The sequence below is a fragment of the Mizuhopecten yessoensis genome, unplaced genomic scaffold (assembly GCF_002113885.1).
Source record: "Mizuhopecten yessoensis strain PY_sf001 unplaced genomic scaffold, ASM211388v2 scaffold5343_2, whole genome shotgun sequence".
In the NCBI taxonomy this organism is placed as follows: domain Eukaryota; kingdom Metazoa; phylum Mollusca; class Bivalvia; order Pectinida; family Pectinidae; genus Mizuhopecten; species Mizuhopecten yessoensis.
The window spans coordinates 330,343-349,736 of NW_018406002.1; the positions used below are offsets into that span (position 1 = coordinate 330,343).

The 19,394-nt window shown below is 36.7% G+C and overlaps 1 protein-coding gene across 1 annotated transcript in view; it reads left to right on the forward strand.

Moving 5' to 3' along the window:
• The first annotated feature begins 10,493 nt into the window (after window positions 1-10,493).
• Window positions 10,494-19,394, forward strand: part of LOC110450603 (orexin receptor type 2-like) — a 54,973-nt gene continuing 46,072 nt past the window's right edge. The window contains exon 1 of the mRNA XM_021498212.1: window positions 10,494-11,335. Coding sequence (XP_021353887.1) covers window positions 10,943-11,335 — 393 coding nt within the window. The 5' untranslated portion in view covers window positions 10,494-10,942. The remainder of the gene's footprint in view (window positions 11,336-19,394) is intronic.

The window sequence follows — 19,394 nt, forward strand, 5'->3', positions numbered from 1 at the left end:
CTACCGTGGGTTACGGCAATCCTGTTCTTACTCCGAGCCTGTCGCTACTTCTGTTAGGAGTGAATTACTGTGACTCAGAATGCAATAAATAGAAAGAATGTTTTTTTTTTTTTTTTTTTTTTTTTTTTAATGATAATTATGATATTTCACCGCTAAAAATGCGATAAATGTATCTGATTAACATCCATCTGAGCTTTTCTATCTTTCTCCATCGTCATGCGTTTCCCCTACACATGTTTTACGTGATTCCTCCATATGCATGATGTCTGTAAGATTGACGTTCTTGTCCAATTTCAATATCCAGAAATCCCCGAAGAATCTGGCTAATTCGAAAACACAACAGTTACGCTGTATAAGACACAGGAATATGTTTTTGTCCAAAATTTGTATATAAATTGCTTTTAAATGAAACAATAGATGACGTTTATAAACCAAAAACACACAAGAACAGCATTGTTCAATAAGGTTTTCATCAAAGCGTCATCATTGTAGCCCTACATGTACTAGATGTTTACATAAGGCGCAAACAATTACCATCCTCTCCAAATTCATCTCATTTATATAACATTGACTTACCACAATGCACGGGAAAAAGAAAATACTATTTTGTCTCAGATGAAAAAAAAGTGTATATATTCACATGTTCAGAAAATGTTTCCTTGTAAGAAAGTAACCGACACACATTAATTCAAGCGGTTTTATTTTTCGGAAGGCACTTTGTAACAAGCTTCAGTATCAACGAATTGTATTTATACATCAGGGGCCGGTTGCTCGAACGTTCATTTAAAGTTAATGATGGATTAAACCTACATTACTCCTCTTGATACAGCATCGTTTACAGAAAACTTAGTATATATGTGTTTTTTATCGAATAACATGTGACAATAAATAACAGAATTAAGAATAGAAAAGAACGGGCTGAGATATTTCAGTCTGGTGAACTCCGCGACCTTGAGAGAACATACGTGTCTCTGTAAAGGTGGCTACAATTGTCATTGCTAGTTCAGATCTTCATCTCTCAAACATCGACAGGCGGTTAAACTCATAGGTATTTTTCAAACATTTTTGCACCCAACAGTAAAAAGTGTCATATGTGTCGTTATAATGGTATACATAGGAAATGCTATTGACAACATATATTCTCTGTATGTCACAATTTAACCCCGGTTGAGTTGTCGTAAGCAATCTGCTAAAAACAACCCACTCCATACATGTGCCATTCGGGATATTCCGGTATACTAGGAATTACGGAAAGTCCCGAATGAGATTCCGATGTTACCGATATGGCGATGCCTGCAGACTCGGATGGTTGCTCATCTTTGTTATCAGAACATCGGGAAGATATTCTTAACCTTTAGCAATAATACTGCTATATTTATACATTGTTTCCTTGTCTTTCTTGACATTCATGCTTATTGCGTTATTGGTATCTAATGTAATCTCTTCAAAGTTTGTGACATTTAAGTGAAGCGTCTTTACAAAGCAGTCGCTACGTTTTTCCCTCACCCGCATTCCTTGAGGACACGTTTAAACTTCCCGCGAAAAGCCAATCTTGTAAGATAGCGCTCGATTATTCGCAAAGAGGCAACAGGACTCCTACCCTTGGTACCAAGGCTATTACGTTCCTAAGCGCCTGCCATATAAATGGAATGTGTCTTATATGGTAAAGGACAAAGGTTAAAAAGTTTATTGTACAATAAAACTTCGTTTGTAATAATGTGTTATATTGTGAGCTGAAATTCGATTGTAATCGTATGTAGTGTTATTTAGTCATACTTAGTCAAACATTTAATTGATACTGACGTTAAGTGATAATACGCGATTCGGTGAATACGCCCCCGGCTGATAAGAATGTTGAACAGGAGAGCTGTGTTGTTGCTCTGTCCACTGTCATACGATATCCATATTAATAATCGTTACTCCAGGCTGCCACAACTAATCCGGCCGTCCCACTGTTAGCATTTAGTCAATGGTTTGGCCTTTTCTTCAAAATCAGTATCCCGATATCAGGCCAGCTCATAATCCACTCTCTTGTTACAAGGTAAGAGAATGTGCCTGGATAATCGGACACTTGATATCCAGTACAGGAAAGACCTCTTCTGAAAGCTATCAAATATGATCTTGATGAAGATCTGCTGTCATTGATTAGGCCTAAATTATCATACCGTAAAAGGCCGTATTAATTATCTTATCTCAGAACTAATTATTGATGACATCGATTTCCATTGCTGGAAGCAAAGCTGAATACATATGACATGTTTCCAAGTGCAAATGTAAAATATTAATGTTAAGTTATTATTTAAACGTGTACTGCCATCACTCGTACGGCCATTTGTACAACGTTTACCAAACAGTTGGTTAAAAAGACGGTGAATGTTGTTAGTGTTGCATCATTGACAACCGACACATTGATGTTCCCAATACATAAATCTAGGTCAGTCGAGTGTTTGACGTTCGGCTCTGATAATGCTGGGCTTTGACAATTCTGTTGCGTCTTCCACGGCCGTGGACTTTGCTTCAGCATGCAACACTTGTTGTGTTCTTACTAAGTCGAAGGTTTTTATTCGTTTTAGCGGTCGTTCGTTTCCAATGATACAAACATCTTTGTGAGCTTTTCCGCTGACCCTACCCTTTGCGACCAAGGACGGTACTTGCGAAAAACACATTTTTCTGATTTGCGCCTTTCCCGCCCCGGTAAAACATCGATTCTGGACTACTTCGTACGACTTTTCATTGCTACAATCACCACCCACTGTTATTCAACTGTTTGTTTCATTTTCATTTTTCATTTTTGACATTCACTTCTATAATTTTGAAAAAAAATCATTATACTACTCAAGGCCTTTGTTTTTGTCCTCGGTGAGATTCACGTTTGAACACGTCTCTGCTTTTGCTCGTGTCAAGATTATGAGGTAGGAACATTTTCAAACACCGATTTCTTAAACAGCGGTTTCGAGAATATACAGTTCAAGATTCGTATGATAGTTGTACAAGAAAGATCCAGAAACTGGTTTTGCCACTCTATCATCGGTGTTGATCAAGCTCACTAACGCTTCTATCACGCATACACAAACAGACATGGAACATGTGTTCTGTGTGTGTAGATTTAGAACGAATCTGACGACCCCATGTTTTATAACTGACAACTAACACAATGGCTGCTTTCAATGAAGTCGTATTACTCTAGGTCAATTGAGTGTTTGACATATGGCTACTGATGGTGTATAACGTTACTCGAACTAAGTGGAGCAAACTGTATGACCGAACCATCGTAAACGGTACACGAGAGTCAGTTTTAACAACTTTCATTTTACACCGTATACGATACATTGTATCAGGCAATCAATACAATACGGCAGGTAAATGGATCCTGGAACCTGATTTTTTGAAAAATGTTGACAGAGTACAGTGTAACTTATGTTAAATGGAATTCGCTTTAAAACGGTCGAATCATTTATAAAGATCTAAATGACTTAAAAAAGGTATTTGTGGTTCTTAATGCATTTTACCAAAATCTGATATTACATCTTTTTTGTTTTACTGTGGCGGTGACACGAAGTGTAAAACATATTCAGCCGGAAGAAAATTTACTGGATTTGCTCATTTGCCGAGGTTAAATATTGATAAATTGTGTTGTTATTCAGATTTCAGACGAAAGCAAATGGTGTAAAAACTAATCTCAGTTTGATACATGCGAGTTCTCAAAGCAAGTTCTGAAACGGTAATTTTTGAGAGAGTTTGCATGGAACAGTTTTTTTTCAACAGACTCCTTATGTGGGTCATTCTCTGATGTTTTAAAAACATAGAAAAACAATAACACAATAGTTACGATGATCAGGTTGTCGTGCCATTGTTGTTATCTGCTTCTGTCACTCGGAACTCAGTTGTGGTGGATCTTGCACATATTAGGTTCTGAGCAAGAGAAGTATAGCCGGGGAACTCGCGGGGGCATGCGGGCGACTCGGTGTTTAATCCAGTCAGACACGTTGTTATATAAACAAGGCATAATCATGTTCCTTTAGTTTAAACTTTCTTTTATTTCAGTTCAAGCATGTTATTACAATGAACAGAGAAGACAAAGGGAAATAGGAACAAGTGTCACAGACACTTATGTAAACCTATCACCAAGTATACTAAACAGCAACTAATATATTCAGTACGTGATAACACCATACACGCATATATATATATACCAATACTTAATGGATATAGCAATAGTTTAATCTTCCTTAGAGTAAGGTAGTTGGGGTAAGATATATATTGTACAAGTTTACAAGTCACATTATTCAGTGTTAGAAAATCTGCCAGTTTTAAGTATATAATTCAATATTTTTAGCAAATAAATGACCATTTAAGGAGCTACACTCCATTCGTAGTCGTGCTTGATATATTTGGCCCTTGCGGGTACCAACGTTGTAATAGATAGGCGTTTTCTTAGTATGTTGCTTGTCAAGATACGATTTTAAAGCAGAAGTAGACGGATTTGATCGTACATTTTGTTGAAGACTATTCCATTGGTCTATAACAGAAGGTAGAAATGACTGCTTATAAAAGGAAGTTTTGCTCAATATTGGAGTAATAAAGGTATGGTCAGAGTTTCTGGTATCATATCGATGCCCTTCCGATACAGTAATTGGGATAAGGCTATATACATATTCAGGTGTATATTGATAGAACATTTTATGGAACTAGAGAATTTAATGATTTTACCCTCCGATCGAATTAACTGACCCAAGCTGATTCATTGAAAAGGTTGTCAATGCTTACTAATTTAGTTGCACCTGTTACAATTCGAGCGGCTTCAATATTGAGGTTTTCAAGTGTCTTTCCTAACTCATTCGGTATGTTACCCCACATTATGTCTCCATACTCAAGTAGAGGTGTTATAAATGAAAAAGATATTGATTGTAAAGTATTTCTATCAAGCTGGAATTTTAAGGTTAGCACGAGGTAAGTTTAGGTGACGTTTTAGTGTTGATGTAATTGACATGATCTGACCAACTACTGTTTGAGGAGAAAAAGACTCCGAGGTGCTGATGGAAAGATACGTTATTTATAGGAACTTGGTTCATATGTAAGAGAGGGTGATTAGGAGGGTTTCTTTTCCTACTTATGAGGATAGTTTTGGATTTATTTGGGTTAAAGTCTACAAGCCACTGGCGTGACCATACATTTATTTTTTCCAAGTCCGATTCCAGAATTTCATGTGTCGTAATTGGATTGTCTACTACCATATACAGTGACGTATCTTCGGCAAACAGTTTTATCATGGATTTTATATCATATAAAATATCATTAAAGTACACCAAGAAGAGCAGAGGTCCAAGGATAGAACCTTGGGGTACCCCGGCAGTAATAGATGAGAACTGCAACTATTTAAATTAATTCTTTGTTTTCTGTCAAGAAGATAATCATCAAACCAGGTTATTAACTTTCCACATATGCCAAGTTTTTAAAGTTTGAAAAGAAGGCCTCGATGCCAGACATGGTCGAAAGCCTTGCTGATATCACAGAATACTGCTCGAATTTCTTTGCCCGAGTCTAGAGCTTTACCAAAGTCGTTAGATATACTAAGTAATTGGTTTATAGTAGAGTCGCCGGGTGTGAATCCTGATTGACAGCTAGTAAAAAGGCTATTTTGACGAAGAAAATTGTACAAATATTTAAATACGCAGCGTTCAAATACTTATTCCATGACGACGGATATTTAGACATGGCAAGACATTTATTAATTTTTTTTAAGACGTTGGGGCTGACTAGGTCGGGTCCAACTGCTGTGGACGGACCATGTTCCATTACGTACCTTTGATTTTGTGCATATGCGTGAACACTGCAGGAACCTAAAAGCTGTTGGCAAATTGAAAGGTCTTTAACTTTTCTTAATTTGTTAAAGTACAAATATTTTCATAAGTGTCATGACTTAGGGCGATTATGTCAAGCCCAAGCACGAGAAAGCCAATTAATTAAATGAATTAAACATTGAAATTTCATTCCAAATTTCCTTAAGCTGGTGGTACCACCAGTATTATCTTCAAGCATTTGTTATCGATTAAGACCTACGTTTGTGACAGCTAGAACTGGCGCGTTGATTGGTATCATAAAGTCGATTGAAGTTACAATGTAGCTAATCCGCATTAGCGGAAGGGAGATAAGAAAGACGTTTTTGCTAAGATATCTTTTATCATGAGGCGTGTAATTATCGTCTGAACATAGCATCTGTGCACTTGTTTCAAGCAGAGTTTCAATAGCTTTCAAATTTGATTTTCTACAGAGTGCAGAGGGTATAGTATTTTTCGAAAAAGCGAGATTACAATTAAACACTGTATATTTACATTTGCATGGCATTGTGACTATATAGCCTCTTTGAAAGCTGTGTCGTTGATGGGACTTTAATTACCATGCAGCACGAGACACAATTCTTAGCCTATTTAAACAAGACGGCTGTGGAAATATCGCTGGGCATTGTGAGAATTGACAATGTAGTTGTAAATTTATGTGCAAAAAGATAAAGAAAATATAAATAAAAAACTTTTATTAAAACAAAAACAAGAGCAAGGTCTGCAATATCGTACAAAATGCCAAAATAAAATCACCAATGCCGGCAATGGAAACAATTTTAACACTCGTGCAATTTATCAGAAATATCGTCTGTTAGACTGCACTGACCAACAGGGGTTCGTTACAAATGTCTGAAATACACATATGCTTGTAGACCTACTGACACATATGTTACAGACCTACTGATATGAGTCACAGCACACATAAACATTTCAAACATTTGTAACGAACCTCTGCTCTCCGTCGCAAGATCACTCACTTCAAACGCGATCAGTTTCACGCGTCTCGCAGCCTCGATTTACTCAGTTTCTGACGATATGTCAAATAACGAGGCTGTTATAGAATCTACCGACTGTAGTCAGATTCCCATACAATCAACAAGTAAATTCACGTCTGGATTCTTCACAAATTCGAACATTTCTCTTTGCTCATTTCATTTAAAAAAATAACTCCCTCGTGGATGGCAAGGTCGGATTTACGGTGATTGTATTTATCCATGCAAGAAATTTGTTCCGGGAAAAATAGAAACAACTTCAAATCTAACTTTCAGCTCAGATTTCTATTGATAAACTTAAATCAAACTATAGAAATATCATACGCAATTGTATTTATACTGAATTGTGGAATAAATTTGAAGTGTTTGATAAATCTCAAAGTATTATTTTGTTTGCCAATCAGCACGCGACAACACGCTGTTCCAACTATTGAACGAATTTGTGTGGACTATCGATAGGGCGGGAATTTTAAATTTTAAATATCAATTTTAAGTTAAAAAAGAACATCAGAGGCAGAGAAAACGTAAATATAAGTATTGAACTGTTTTTGTATGGTGTTTATGATCTATTTCAATGACACACCTTTCCAAGCTAACAAATCATAAACCGCGCTACAGTTCAATGCTTAAATTTAAATTAAAGGGCTCCCCTGCAATACTTGCTATTTACTACCTCAATGTTACACACCTGGATGTTAAATTCAATTTGATTGGCACCTAATATAATTACGACATCAAAGACTCTTTTAAAGGCTAAACAAATTAAAGTATTATCATTTAAAATGTAACACCTTAAAAAAACAAAGTCAAATAGGAAGTAGGTATCTGTTGGGTGTTTAACATGAAGAAGATCTGGAGTATAACTGTCTGTCTGTCTCTTTCTGACTACTTTCGTTTCTCTTATTCCTAAAGACAGTACAGCTTTAAATATGAGGCGGTAAGGACTGGAAAGCTCGTTATCAGTATAGTGTGATCTGTAGAGTGTAGTCCTAACGTGTATAGGTAGTGACATTTCTTTGGGATTGTACTTTAAAGTCACCCAGTCACCCGTGGACACCATCTTAATATGGCCTTAGCTGTAGACAGGACGTACAACCAACCAAACAAAATTCATTTTACCTGATGAAAATAAATTCTCATATTTATGATCACTTAATGAAGCATTAATGAACTGGGATCTAGCTTTTTGATGTAAGTATAATACATGTATATTCCGTCCTTTCTTTTATTAGTGAAGCAAAATTCTTTGATACATATACAGGACAAAGAGGAAAACAGTACTACAGTGTCATACAGTATATGTTATAATCCTTACTTAATGACTTATTCAGAAGTCCGTCTTTAGTCCGTCCATAAGTAGATGGTTATAAATATACAGAGTATGTACCGGTCTATACATGGTGTCTATACTCTTTGAAGCGTATCAAAGGAAACTCTGTTAGACTTACCACAAAGGGAATATTCACCTCACATTTTGCTCAAAGAGAGTGACCATTGTGTGAATACTTCCGATATTTCTATAAAAGAAGGTGTTTTAGGGCAATGCCCCTTTAAAATGTTTGTCGTACAAACAGACGCTTCTTGGGGAGTGATTTTCAAAATCGAGTGCAAAATAATCTTTAATTTTCAGTCGGTGAGAATTATATTTGTCGAATCTTCTAATAACCCAGCACTTGTTATGTTTACCACTGTGTTTAATGTCTTAACTAACCAACCTATATAAGAAGTGCTGGTATGTTACATAGTTCACCATTCTTTATTACATTGCCTTTTATGTGACTCAGAACGTGTTCTAATGGACGATCGAGAGAGCTGCAATGCATCATGGGAAAGTGTCTTTTAAACTTAAAATGGTTGGCCGCCATCTTGGTTTTGCTGTTCAAGAAGTGACACAAACACGAGGACATAATGTTCGTAATGATCATCAAACACAAGAAGAGTCTCTGTTCGATACACAAGTCATAGAACAACAGCAGATTTTTGATTGTTAATATTGAACTGAACCAAAATGGTGTCTTTCTGAAACGTTCAATATGGCTCGCAATAAAAATGGCGCCAAACGTTTACGAATACTCAAAAGTTTTTTTTCAAATTGTGGGATAGGGTATGTCTTAAATACCATAAATATCTGTTGATAACTACAATATAGTTCCAAGTATTTACAAACTTACTCACTGTCTCAGTAGACATATGTTATAGCATGTCTGAATCGTGAGACCATGTACTAGTTAAGTCACGGACTTAGATAACTTAGACAAATTGTTGTGTTACAAAATAAAATCATCAAATATTATGAATTTAAAAGTGTAGGTTACTAATGCATCTATGAGTCTCCATTTTAGTACGAGGCTTGTTTTGGATAATAAAGATTTGCATTCCCTCGTTACCTTGAAGTAGTTATTTTAAAGCGGGTTCTGAAAAAAAACACCGTTCATGTTCTTCTTAACACATGTCTAATTCAAAACGCCAACATCATCCTTTCGTGGATTGGTACATTTTGAAAATCATCTAAATAAAGTTCGCCAATTTAGAAACCACCAGTGTGATATTTAAGAATGAGTATATGTTCTTTATTTTGAAATTTCAATTAAACTATTTTATATCAATTTACACAATTACGCCTATTTCTCGCTACACCTCTACGTGAATAGATATAGATCGGCACTCCCAATCGATATTGACTGAGGTATGTATTGAGTTCCTGTCTATTTCTGTATTATATCACGCTGTCCTGTAAGGCGTATCTGTCCAAACATCTAATGGGCGAATTTTAATGGTGTGGTATATACACCTCAAACGCAGTAAAGCCGGGTAACTACGAAATAGCAATGAAATATGATATAGAAATATAATTTGTTTTATGGGAAAAGTAGATGACAAAACGCCACAGATATTTGATTTGGAATTAATTGGATTTTTACGATACGACAGTAGAGAGAATTTAGGATATTATTTCAAAATAATGACAGCTGATGGTTCTAATCCATGCTAGCAGTACGTATAGTGAAACTATAGATAAAGCACAGTCATTTGTCATATTGTCGACTGGGCTAAATTGCGGACCTCTGAGCTGTATAATTGATACGTTGTCATTTCACTGGGCCCAGCGGATGTTAGACATCAGTGTTCGTCAGGACACCACAGAGAGGCCGCCACTCAACAAGCTGCTTGAAACACCAGTACTGGAATATCTGACCGTGACAGCCAGCTGACGGTTCGACCAGACCTGGTCATTTATGTAACTGTCAGGCCTTTGTGTCAAATGCGTTACGTTCTGACCCATGTAACGTCAGATGTGTGCTTGTCACCCTTAATAATTCAGTGTGCAGATGTCTAAACAGTTACCAGGTATACAACTGTTCGTAAATGACGTCTCCGAAAGCGTTTAGCAGACAGCTAATGGAAAACAGTTGTGGCTTATCTCGAGGCATGATTTGTGAAAATGTATAATTTCATTTTGGATTTAAACGACTGGTATTGACAAAATATCGCTGTCAATTTTTTTATGTAAAATATCTACGATCGAATATCATGAAAAAAATAACTATCCATGCATTATTAAGTTATTGAAAACTGCTGATCCCATTTGCAAATTTTGGAAACAGCATGTTCATTGCATTAATTGTATCTGCTCAGTTGCACAAAACTAATGAAACTGCATTATAATTTCGGATTATGGATATTTTGATAATTTCGTTGACGGCTGTACACTCCCGATAGTATCAGCGGACGGAACACTATGTTTTACATGTCCAAATTCGTTTAACACACAGACAAAAAAATCCGGATTTATCTGCGATAGTTAACTGTTTACGCCTGTTTGTTCTGTAACTAATTTGAGATACGGCCGCTGAAGTGTTGACTTTGTTTTCTGTACGTAACAGAAGACTTGAGATGGTATTTATATCTTTGCTCTCGACTGGAATAGTTGGGTGACATTCTGGTTACGACTTCTAGACGGAACTACATTGTATGGGTACTTCGTTTTCATATCACTTCGTTTATTTTTAAATAGTTTGATATTTCTTGGAAAAAATAACAACACAGCAAATTAACAATAGCCCATAGCTGTTGTCTATCGCACACTAACGAGGTACACCACCGCCCAGTATGGAGTTGAAGAATGTTGGCGTGTCCATAGTTTATAATGTCGTGGACACGGTGGAACCTTGTGTCAACACCTGCCTCTCTTTGACCGGATGTGTCTCCACAGAAACCTGCCGGAAGTACATAGAGGATTACATTTTCCCGCGTCCTTTGGAATGGGCCTTTATAGCTGTGTACGGGATTCTGTTCTTGTTTGGTTTAATAGGAAATGCTCTTGTCTGTTATGTAATATGCCATAGCCATCATATGCAAACTGTCGTCAACATTTTCATCTTCAACCTTGCCGTTGCGGATTTCCTCGTCATATTTTTCTGTCTGCCAACTACCATGTTAGCAGACATTACAGAGACGTGGTATTTCGGTGACATTATGTGCAAAATCATACCGTTTCTACAGGTAAGTGCGAATCTTGCTACTATACAAATAAACCAGCATGAAATAGCAATATATAATAATATTATCCATCAATGTAATTTTAAATGCAGATGATTGCATTAAAGCAATTTGATATTTTCTCAATTAGAACTATCACATTTTTGTTTTATGAACAACAATGCATTATTTAAATGGTATGATAGAATTAAGCTGGCAAACGAAATCAATGTTTCTGCCATCACTCGCTGGTGTCAGGTGGACAAACTGGTATCGAATGTAAAAACCCCACAACCTGGCTCAATATACAGAAATAAATCAAATTTCGCTTATAATCATATTTACGCAAAACTTACATTCGTTTATATAATGACAGTAAACATGGGGATACGAGTTCTGACGACCAATTACAAATTACTTCCTGGTGATTTAGTCTATGGGTTAAAAATTCTCACACGGCGGTTTTAGGTCTTCGATTCAACGATGTTTAATGTAACCCAGCTAATGGAAAACCCCATACAAGAACATCATTGTTTTATTTACGTGAAAATTGATCACAACCTTTAAACTAAAATGTATTGATTGCCAGTATAATACGTAATCAATATACGACTTCAATCAAATAATAACACCGACACGCCAAGGACAATAACAACATACAAAAAGTGATCTCCTTCAAATGTCAATTTGTAGAGAAATCGGATTTTTGTGCGAACGAAATACATATGCAATTTGTATATTGAAACTTAAAAAAAATCCACTACTTACTGGTTCCAATATAAAGCAAAATTCATGTATAGTTCAACCAGATACATTTATAACTGCAAGTACGTACACATCTAGGTCTACCGTATGTATAAACAGTCTTGTTGTTTTCTACTGTATGACTAAAAGTGATGTTTACTTTCACTGTATAGCGAAAAGTGATGTTAAGTTTCACTGTATGACAAACAGCCATGTCTAGTTTCATTGTATAGCCAAATGTCATGATTAGTTTCACTGTATAGCATAGCGAAAAGTCATGATTAGTTTCACTGTATAGCATAGCGAAAAGTCATGATTAGTTTCACTGTATAGCATAGCGAAAAGTGATGTTTAGTTTCACTGTAAGAGGAGAAGTCATGTTCAGTTTCACTGTATGACAAAAAGTGATGTTTAGTTTCACTGTAAGACGAGAGGTCATGTTCAGTTTCACTGTATATCGAAAAGTGATGTTTAGTTTCAGTGTATGACAAAAAGTGATGTTTAGTTTCACTGTAAGACGAGAGGTCATGTTCAGTTTCACTGTATATCGAAAAGTGATGTTTAGTTTCACTGTATGACAAAAAGTGATGTTTAGTTTCTCTGTTTGTCAAAAAGTGATGTTTAGTTTCACTGTAAGACAAGAAGTCATGATTAGTTTCACTGTATATCGAAAAGTGATGTTTAGTTTCAGTGTATGACAAAAAGTGATGTTTAGTTTCACTGTATATCGAAAAGTGATGTTTAGTTTCACTGTAAGACAAGAAGTCATGATTAGTTTCACTGTATATCGAAAAGGTATGTTTAGTTTCAGTGTATGACAAAAAGTGATGTTTAGTTTCACTGTATATCGAAAAGTGATCTTTAGTTTCACTGTAAGACAAGAAGTCATGATTAGTTTCACTGTATAGCGAAAAGTGATGTTTAGTCTCACTGTAAACAAAAAGTGATGTTTAATTCACTGTAAGACAAGAAGTCATGATTAGTTTCACTGTATAGCGAAAAGTGATGTTTAGTTTCACTGTAGGACAAGAAGTCATGATTAGTTTCACTGTATATCGAAAAGCGATGTTTAGTTTCAGTGTATGACAAAAAGTGATGTTTAGTTTCACTGTATGACAAAAAGTGATGTTTAGTTTCACTGTATATCGAAAAGTGATGTTTAGTTTCACTGAAAGACAAGAAGTCATGATTAGTTTCACTGTATAGCGAAAAGTGATGTTTAGTTTCACTGTATGACAAAAAGTGATGTTTAGTTTCACTGAAAGACAAGAAGTCATGATTAGTTTCACTGTATAGCGAAAAGTGATGTTTAGTCTCACTGTAAACAAAAAGTGATGTTTAATTCACTGTAAGACCAGAAGTCATGATTAGTTTCACTGTATATCGAAAAGTGATGTTTAGTTTCACTGTATAGCATAAAGTGATGTTTAGATTCACTGTAAGACAAGAAGTCATGATTAGTTTTACTGTCAGACAAGAAGTCATGTTTAGTTTCACTGTAAGGCAAGAAGTCATGTTTAGTTTCACTGTAAAACAAGAAGTCATGTTTAGTTTCAATGTAAGACAAGAAGTCATGTTTAGTTTCACTGTAAGACAAGAAGGCATGTTTAGTTTCACTGTAAGACAAGAAGTCATTTTTAGTTTCACTGTAGGACAGGAAGTCATGTTTAATTTCCCTGTAAGACAAGAAGTCATGTTTAGTTTCACTGTAAGGCAAGAAGTCATGTTTAGTTTCACTGTAAGACAAGAAGGCATGTTTAGTTTCACTGTAAGACAAGAAGTCATGTTTAGTTTCACTGTAGGACACGAAGTCATGTTTAATTTCACTGTAAGACAAGAAGTCATGTTTAGTTTCACTGTAAGACGAGAAGTCATGTTCAGTTTCACTGTATAGCGAAAAGTGATGTTTAGTTTCACTGTAAACAAAAAGTCATGTTTAATTCACTGTAAGACAAGAAGTCATGATTAGTTTCACTGTATATCGAAAAGTGATGTTTAGTTTCAGTGTATGACAAAAAGTGATGTTTAGTTTCACTGTAAGACAAGAAGTCATGTTTAGTTTCACTGTAAGGCAAGAAGTCATGTTTAGTTTCACTGTAAAACAAGAAGTCATGTTTAGTTTCACTGTAAGACAAGAAGTCATGTTTAGTTTCACTGTAGGACAGGAAGTCATGTTTAATTTCACTGTAAGACAAGAAGTCATGTTTAGTTTCACTGTAGGACAAGAAGTCATGTTTTTTTTCACTGTAAGACAAGAAGTCATGTTTAGTTTCACTGTAAGACAAGAAGTCATGCTTAGTTTCACTGTAAGACAAGAAGTCATGTTTAGTTTCACTGTAGGACAACAAGTCATGTTTTGTTTCACTGTAAGACAAGCAGTCATGTTTAGTTTCACTGTAGGACAAGAAGTCATGTTTAGTTTCACTGTAAGGCAAGAAGTCATGTTTAGTTTCACTTTATAGTGAAATGTTAAACTGTTGCGACTTTATTGTTCTATATCATCTATGATTCGTTAAAAAATGGATGGAAAGTTAATGAATTGTCCAGTGTCGTGTCATCCGCTTAGTTTGAGAAAGAGAATATAAAGCTGTTGTGGTGTGACTGTTCTAGATCGCCACTCAGTCGTCGATAGATGTTGGTCTGCCATTGTTGCTGAGCGTGTTACAGACGACACTGTAATGCGTAGCTAGTAGATTACACAGACAGTAGACAATCATTGAGTTTATCGAATGGAGTTCATAATATTATCACCAAATGTCTTTGGTAGACATATCTCCATAGCGCCACCAAGCGGTGATATTACAGTTGACAAGCTGGGCTATATTCTATCTTCGATAAGCTTTACGCGTACTGGCTTCCTATTAATTAAAAAATCCGTCCACAGTATTTCATTAGATCGCACGCAAACACGTAATTAAGACGGACGTTTGGAATTTGACGAATAGCATTTGAAACTACATTGTTATTATGTCACGATTGTTAAATATAAACACGATCTTTTCCACGATGATTTTATTACATCGAAATGCAATACGGTTCACCTTTATGACTGTATAATTTCGTAAGAGATGATGTCGGGAAGGACACTTAAATCCGGAAACTTTTTACCTCGGAGTGAAATCCAGCCGGTGAGTTACGTAGGCGACGCCGAAAGTGAAATCCAGCCGGTGAGTTACGTAGGCGACGCCGGAAGTGAAATCCAGCCGGTGAGTTACGTAGGCGACGCCGGAAGTTAGTTTTACGTTCTACTCCTTTTCGTAGCTTTCGCTAAAGAAAAACAAGTATGAGTTACTACTAGTTATTGACCTCTGTTCTGATTCAGATTCTTTATTTCCTTGTGTGTTTTCAGCACATAGAAGAGAAGACGTTACATAATATACAGAATTTTCAAATAATCAATGACATACACAATATTAGACATGTACATTATGAAAAGCAGTCTAACATATACATGCACTTTGATCTTACTTCATATTATAATGATATACATAATATTCTTATTCAGTTAGATGCAACAACACCCATCATAACAATACAACATATTACTTTCAAATACATTATGATATAGCAAGTCACAAGTTAATATCACACATCGTAACCGTAGAGTTGTATATAATGTTGTATAATACACTATACGTACTGATAGCACAGTATAATAAAGTTAGATCCATTAATATACAATGACTTTCATTAAAAAAAAATCAGCATTTTTCAATGAATTAAATAACGATCTATAACATCAATGATCAACGTCATACCCTATATTAGAGCACAGCTTATTACATTGATGTACACAAATGTGTAAAATGTGTACGAGTTGTCCACAAAATCGATGTCGATTTCGGCTACGCTGTAAGCGTATGCACAAAAGTTGTTATATATGTACCGAATTGACTCGATTCAGCTGAGCTTTATTAAATACTTGGTCATAGATGTGCGAGAGTATTTGGGCCCCTCGTCTCGATTTAGACGCCCACTGCGGCGTATCCAGATGGATTTCTTTATCTGCCGCTTGAACAGATTGCTCTCTCTGTCAAAAACTTTAGAGTTATCCCAGTAAATCACATGATTTTTCTGTGTGGCATGGTCTGTGATTGCCGATTGATTTATCTGGGACTCCGACTGCTTCCTTTCTGATCTGGTGAATTTTACTACCTTCTTGGGTTTCTGTGTATTTCCGGTGTTCACCAAGGCGGACCCCAAATCGCCTTCCAGTCTCTCCAATATACGACGCGTCGCAATTTACGCATCCGATTTTGTATACGCATTCAGAAGCGTCTTGTGGGCTTCATGGCTGTTGCTATGCCATGACCGCGATATATTCTCTGGATGGTTTCTGATATACCCTATATATACGGGATGACCACTTGACCTTTGGTTTTGTTCTTATCCTTGATTGGCCTTTTCTTGTTCTTCCGCTTATTTTGACTCTGTTTTCGTACCCGTTTTAGAGCCCATTCCAGATATGCACATGTTCTCATTGTCGTAGCGATGTGATTCTGTTCTTGCGTTTTATCCGGTTGTTCTGTGACTATAGTATCACATCTGTTGAGCAATGTGCGAACGACGCCTAACTTCTGGTGCAAGGGATGGTGAGATATAAAGTTCAGGTATTGGTCCGTATATATTTTCTTCTTCTATATACCAATACTTTCACGGTTCTTCCTTCTTTACCTTCTTTACCAGTAGAGTGTCTAGGAAGGGCATTGTGCCGTTCGTTTCTTCCTCACATGTAAATTTGATGTTGTTAGTGGCATCTATGGTGTTGATTTGTGTGGTCAAATCCTTCTGTGACCTCTTCTTGATTATCTCAAGTATGTCGTCAACATATCGTTTCCATAACTAGGCTTTCATTTTGTGGGGACAGTGGCTATTGCTTCTTGCTCCAGATGTTCCATGAACAAATTGGCCACAATGGGAGACACTGGACTACCCATAGCGGTGTCGAAGTGTTATTGATAGATGTTGTTTCGGAAACTAAAATATGTTGTTGTAAGGACATATTCCAGAAAATTCATGATGTCCTGAATCTGGAGGTTTGTGTTTTTTCGCCAGAATCTGTCTAATTCTAAGCGTTTCCAAATGATTCTAAGTGCGTCGTCAACGGGTGTGTTAGTAAAGAGAGAGACAACATCATGTGAAATGAATTCTTCGTCTCCCTATATCATGATGGTAGACATAGCTTCTGCTTGATGTTTCGAATTCTTTACATGGTGTTTCTACTTACCCACTAGTGATCTGGAAACATTGTAACCAATGGATCCAGTGTAGTCCACAGTAGGCCTCAGTGGGTTTCTCTGCTTGTGGATCTTGGGTGTACAGTACATTCTAGGAGTGTCCTCTGCTGTTGGATACAGATATCTGTATTGACCTTGGTAATCTTGCTCTCTTGTTGATTTTATTGGTTGTATAAAAAGAACTTTTCATAAAACAAGTGACGAATTTCAAGTCAATTACTACTAATTGCCATGAAAGTTAATCGTTCGAAAACACATACTAAACGACGGTTAAGATTTAAAAGTAAAGATAAAGTAATCGTTATCATATAATTTTTCCGAATTTTTCTGACCATGCCAGAAAGATTTCAATCCAAAACTTTTCAGATTTACGAACAAGTGTGAGTTGAATTGAAGTACCAAAGAAAAAGAACCAAAGCTTCATTATTCTCATTAAATGCTATAAAGAGGAAATATGCTGCATGTATTTGAATGGAAAATACTTCCTTATAAAAAAACTCTACACGCAATTCACTATTGCACCGAATAGCTTGCATGCAGATGTAACCGTGTGCTGTATTGAGTCTCAGAAATACATATCACAGTGCGACATATTACAGCACGACAAATCAAAGTACGACATATTATAGTACGACATATCACAGTATGACACATCACTGCACGACACATAACGGTACGACATATCACAGAACGACACATCACAGTGCGCCATATCACAGTATGACACATCACAGTGCGACAAATCACAGTATGACGCATCACAGAACGACACATCACAGTGCGACATATCACAGGATGACACATCAGTGCTCGACATAACGTTACGACATATCACAGATCGACACATAACAGTGCGACATATCACAGTATGACACATCACAGAACGACACATCACAGTGCGACATATCACAGTATGACACATCAGTGCTCGACATAACGTTACGACATATCACAGATCGACACATCACAGTGCGACATATCACAGTATGACACATCAGTGCGCGACACATAACGGTACGACACATCACAGAACGACACATCACAGGGCGACATATCACAGTATGACACAGCAGTGCACGACACATAACGGTACGACACATCACAGAACGACAAATCACAGTGCGACATATCACAGTATGAAACATCAGTGCACGACAAATAACGGTACGACATATCACAGAACGACAAATCACAGTGCGACATATCACAGTACGACACATCACAGTGCGACAAATCACAGTATGACACATCACAGAACGACACATCACAGTGCGACATATCACAATATGACACATCAGTGCACGACACATAACGGTACGACATATCACAGAACGACACATCACAGTGAGACATATCACAGTATGACACATCACAGAGCGACACATCACAGTGAGACATATCACAGTATGACACATCACAGAACGACACATCACAGTGCGACATATCACAGTATGACACATCACAGTGCGACATATCACAATATGACATATCACAGTACGACATATAACAGTGAGACATATCACAGTATGACACATCACAGAACGACACATCACAGTGAGACATATCACAGTATGACACATCACAGTATGACACATCACAGTACGACACATAACGGTACGACATATCACAGTATGACACATCACAGTGCGACATATCACAGTATGACACATCACAGTACGACATATAACAGTATGACACATCACAGTACGACACATCACAGTACGACATATAACAGAACGACATACGAATGTATCACAAACGACACTAATGCCAGATTTATCACGGTGCGAAAACCTACCCTAACAGACATGACGACACAGCCTACACTTAAGAAGGTTTGAGGTTGTAGTCACTGTCTACACAGAGACATTAATTACCGGGAACACAGGCTCAAATTGGTGTCTAAATCGGGACGATAGGTAGACAAGTTTACGCTCGTGTCCGCATATTAGATCGTAGCCACAACCATGCTTTGGAACAAGCATACGGCGGATGTAACCGTTTCCGCGCCTGGTACACTAAACCGTCAATGTTTTACATGGGAAACATTTTATCTATAAAATGACCAAAACTACTATTGTTTAAGGAGCAATACCCCCCCC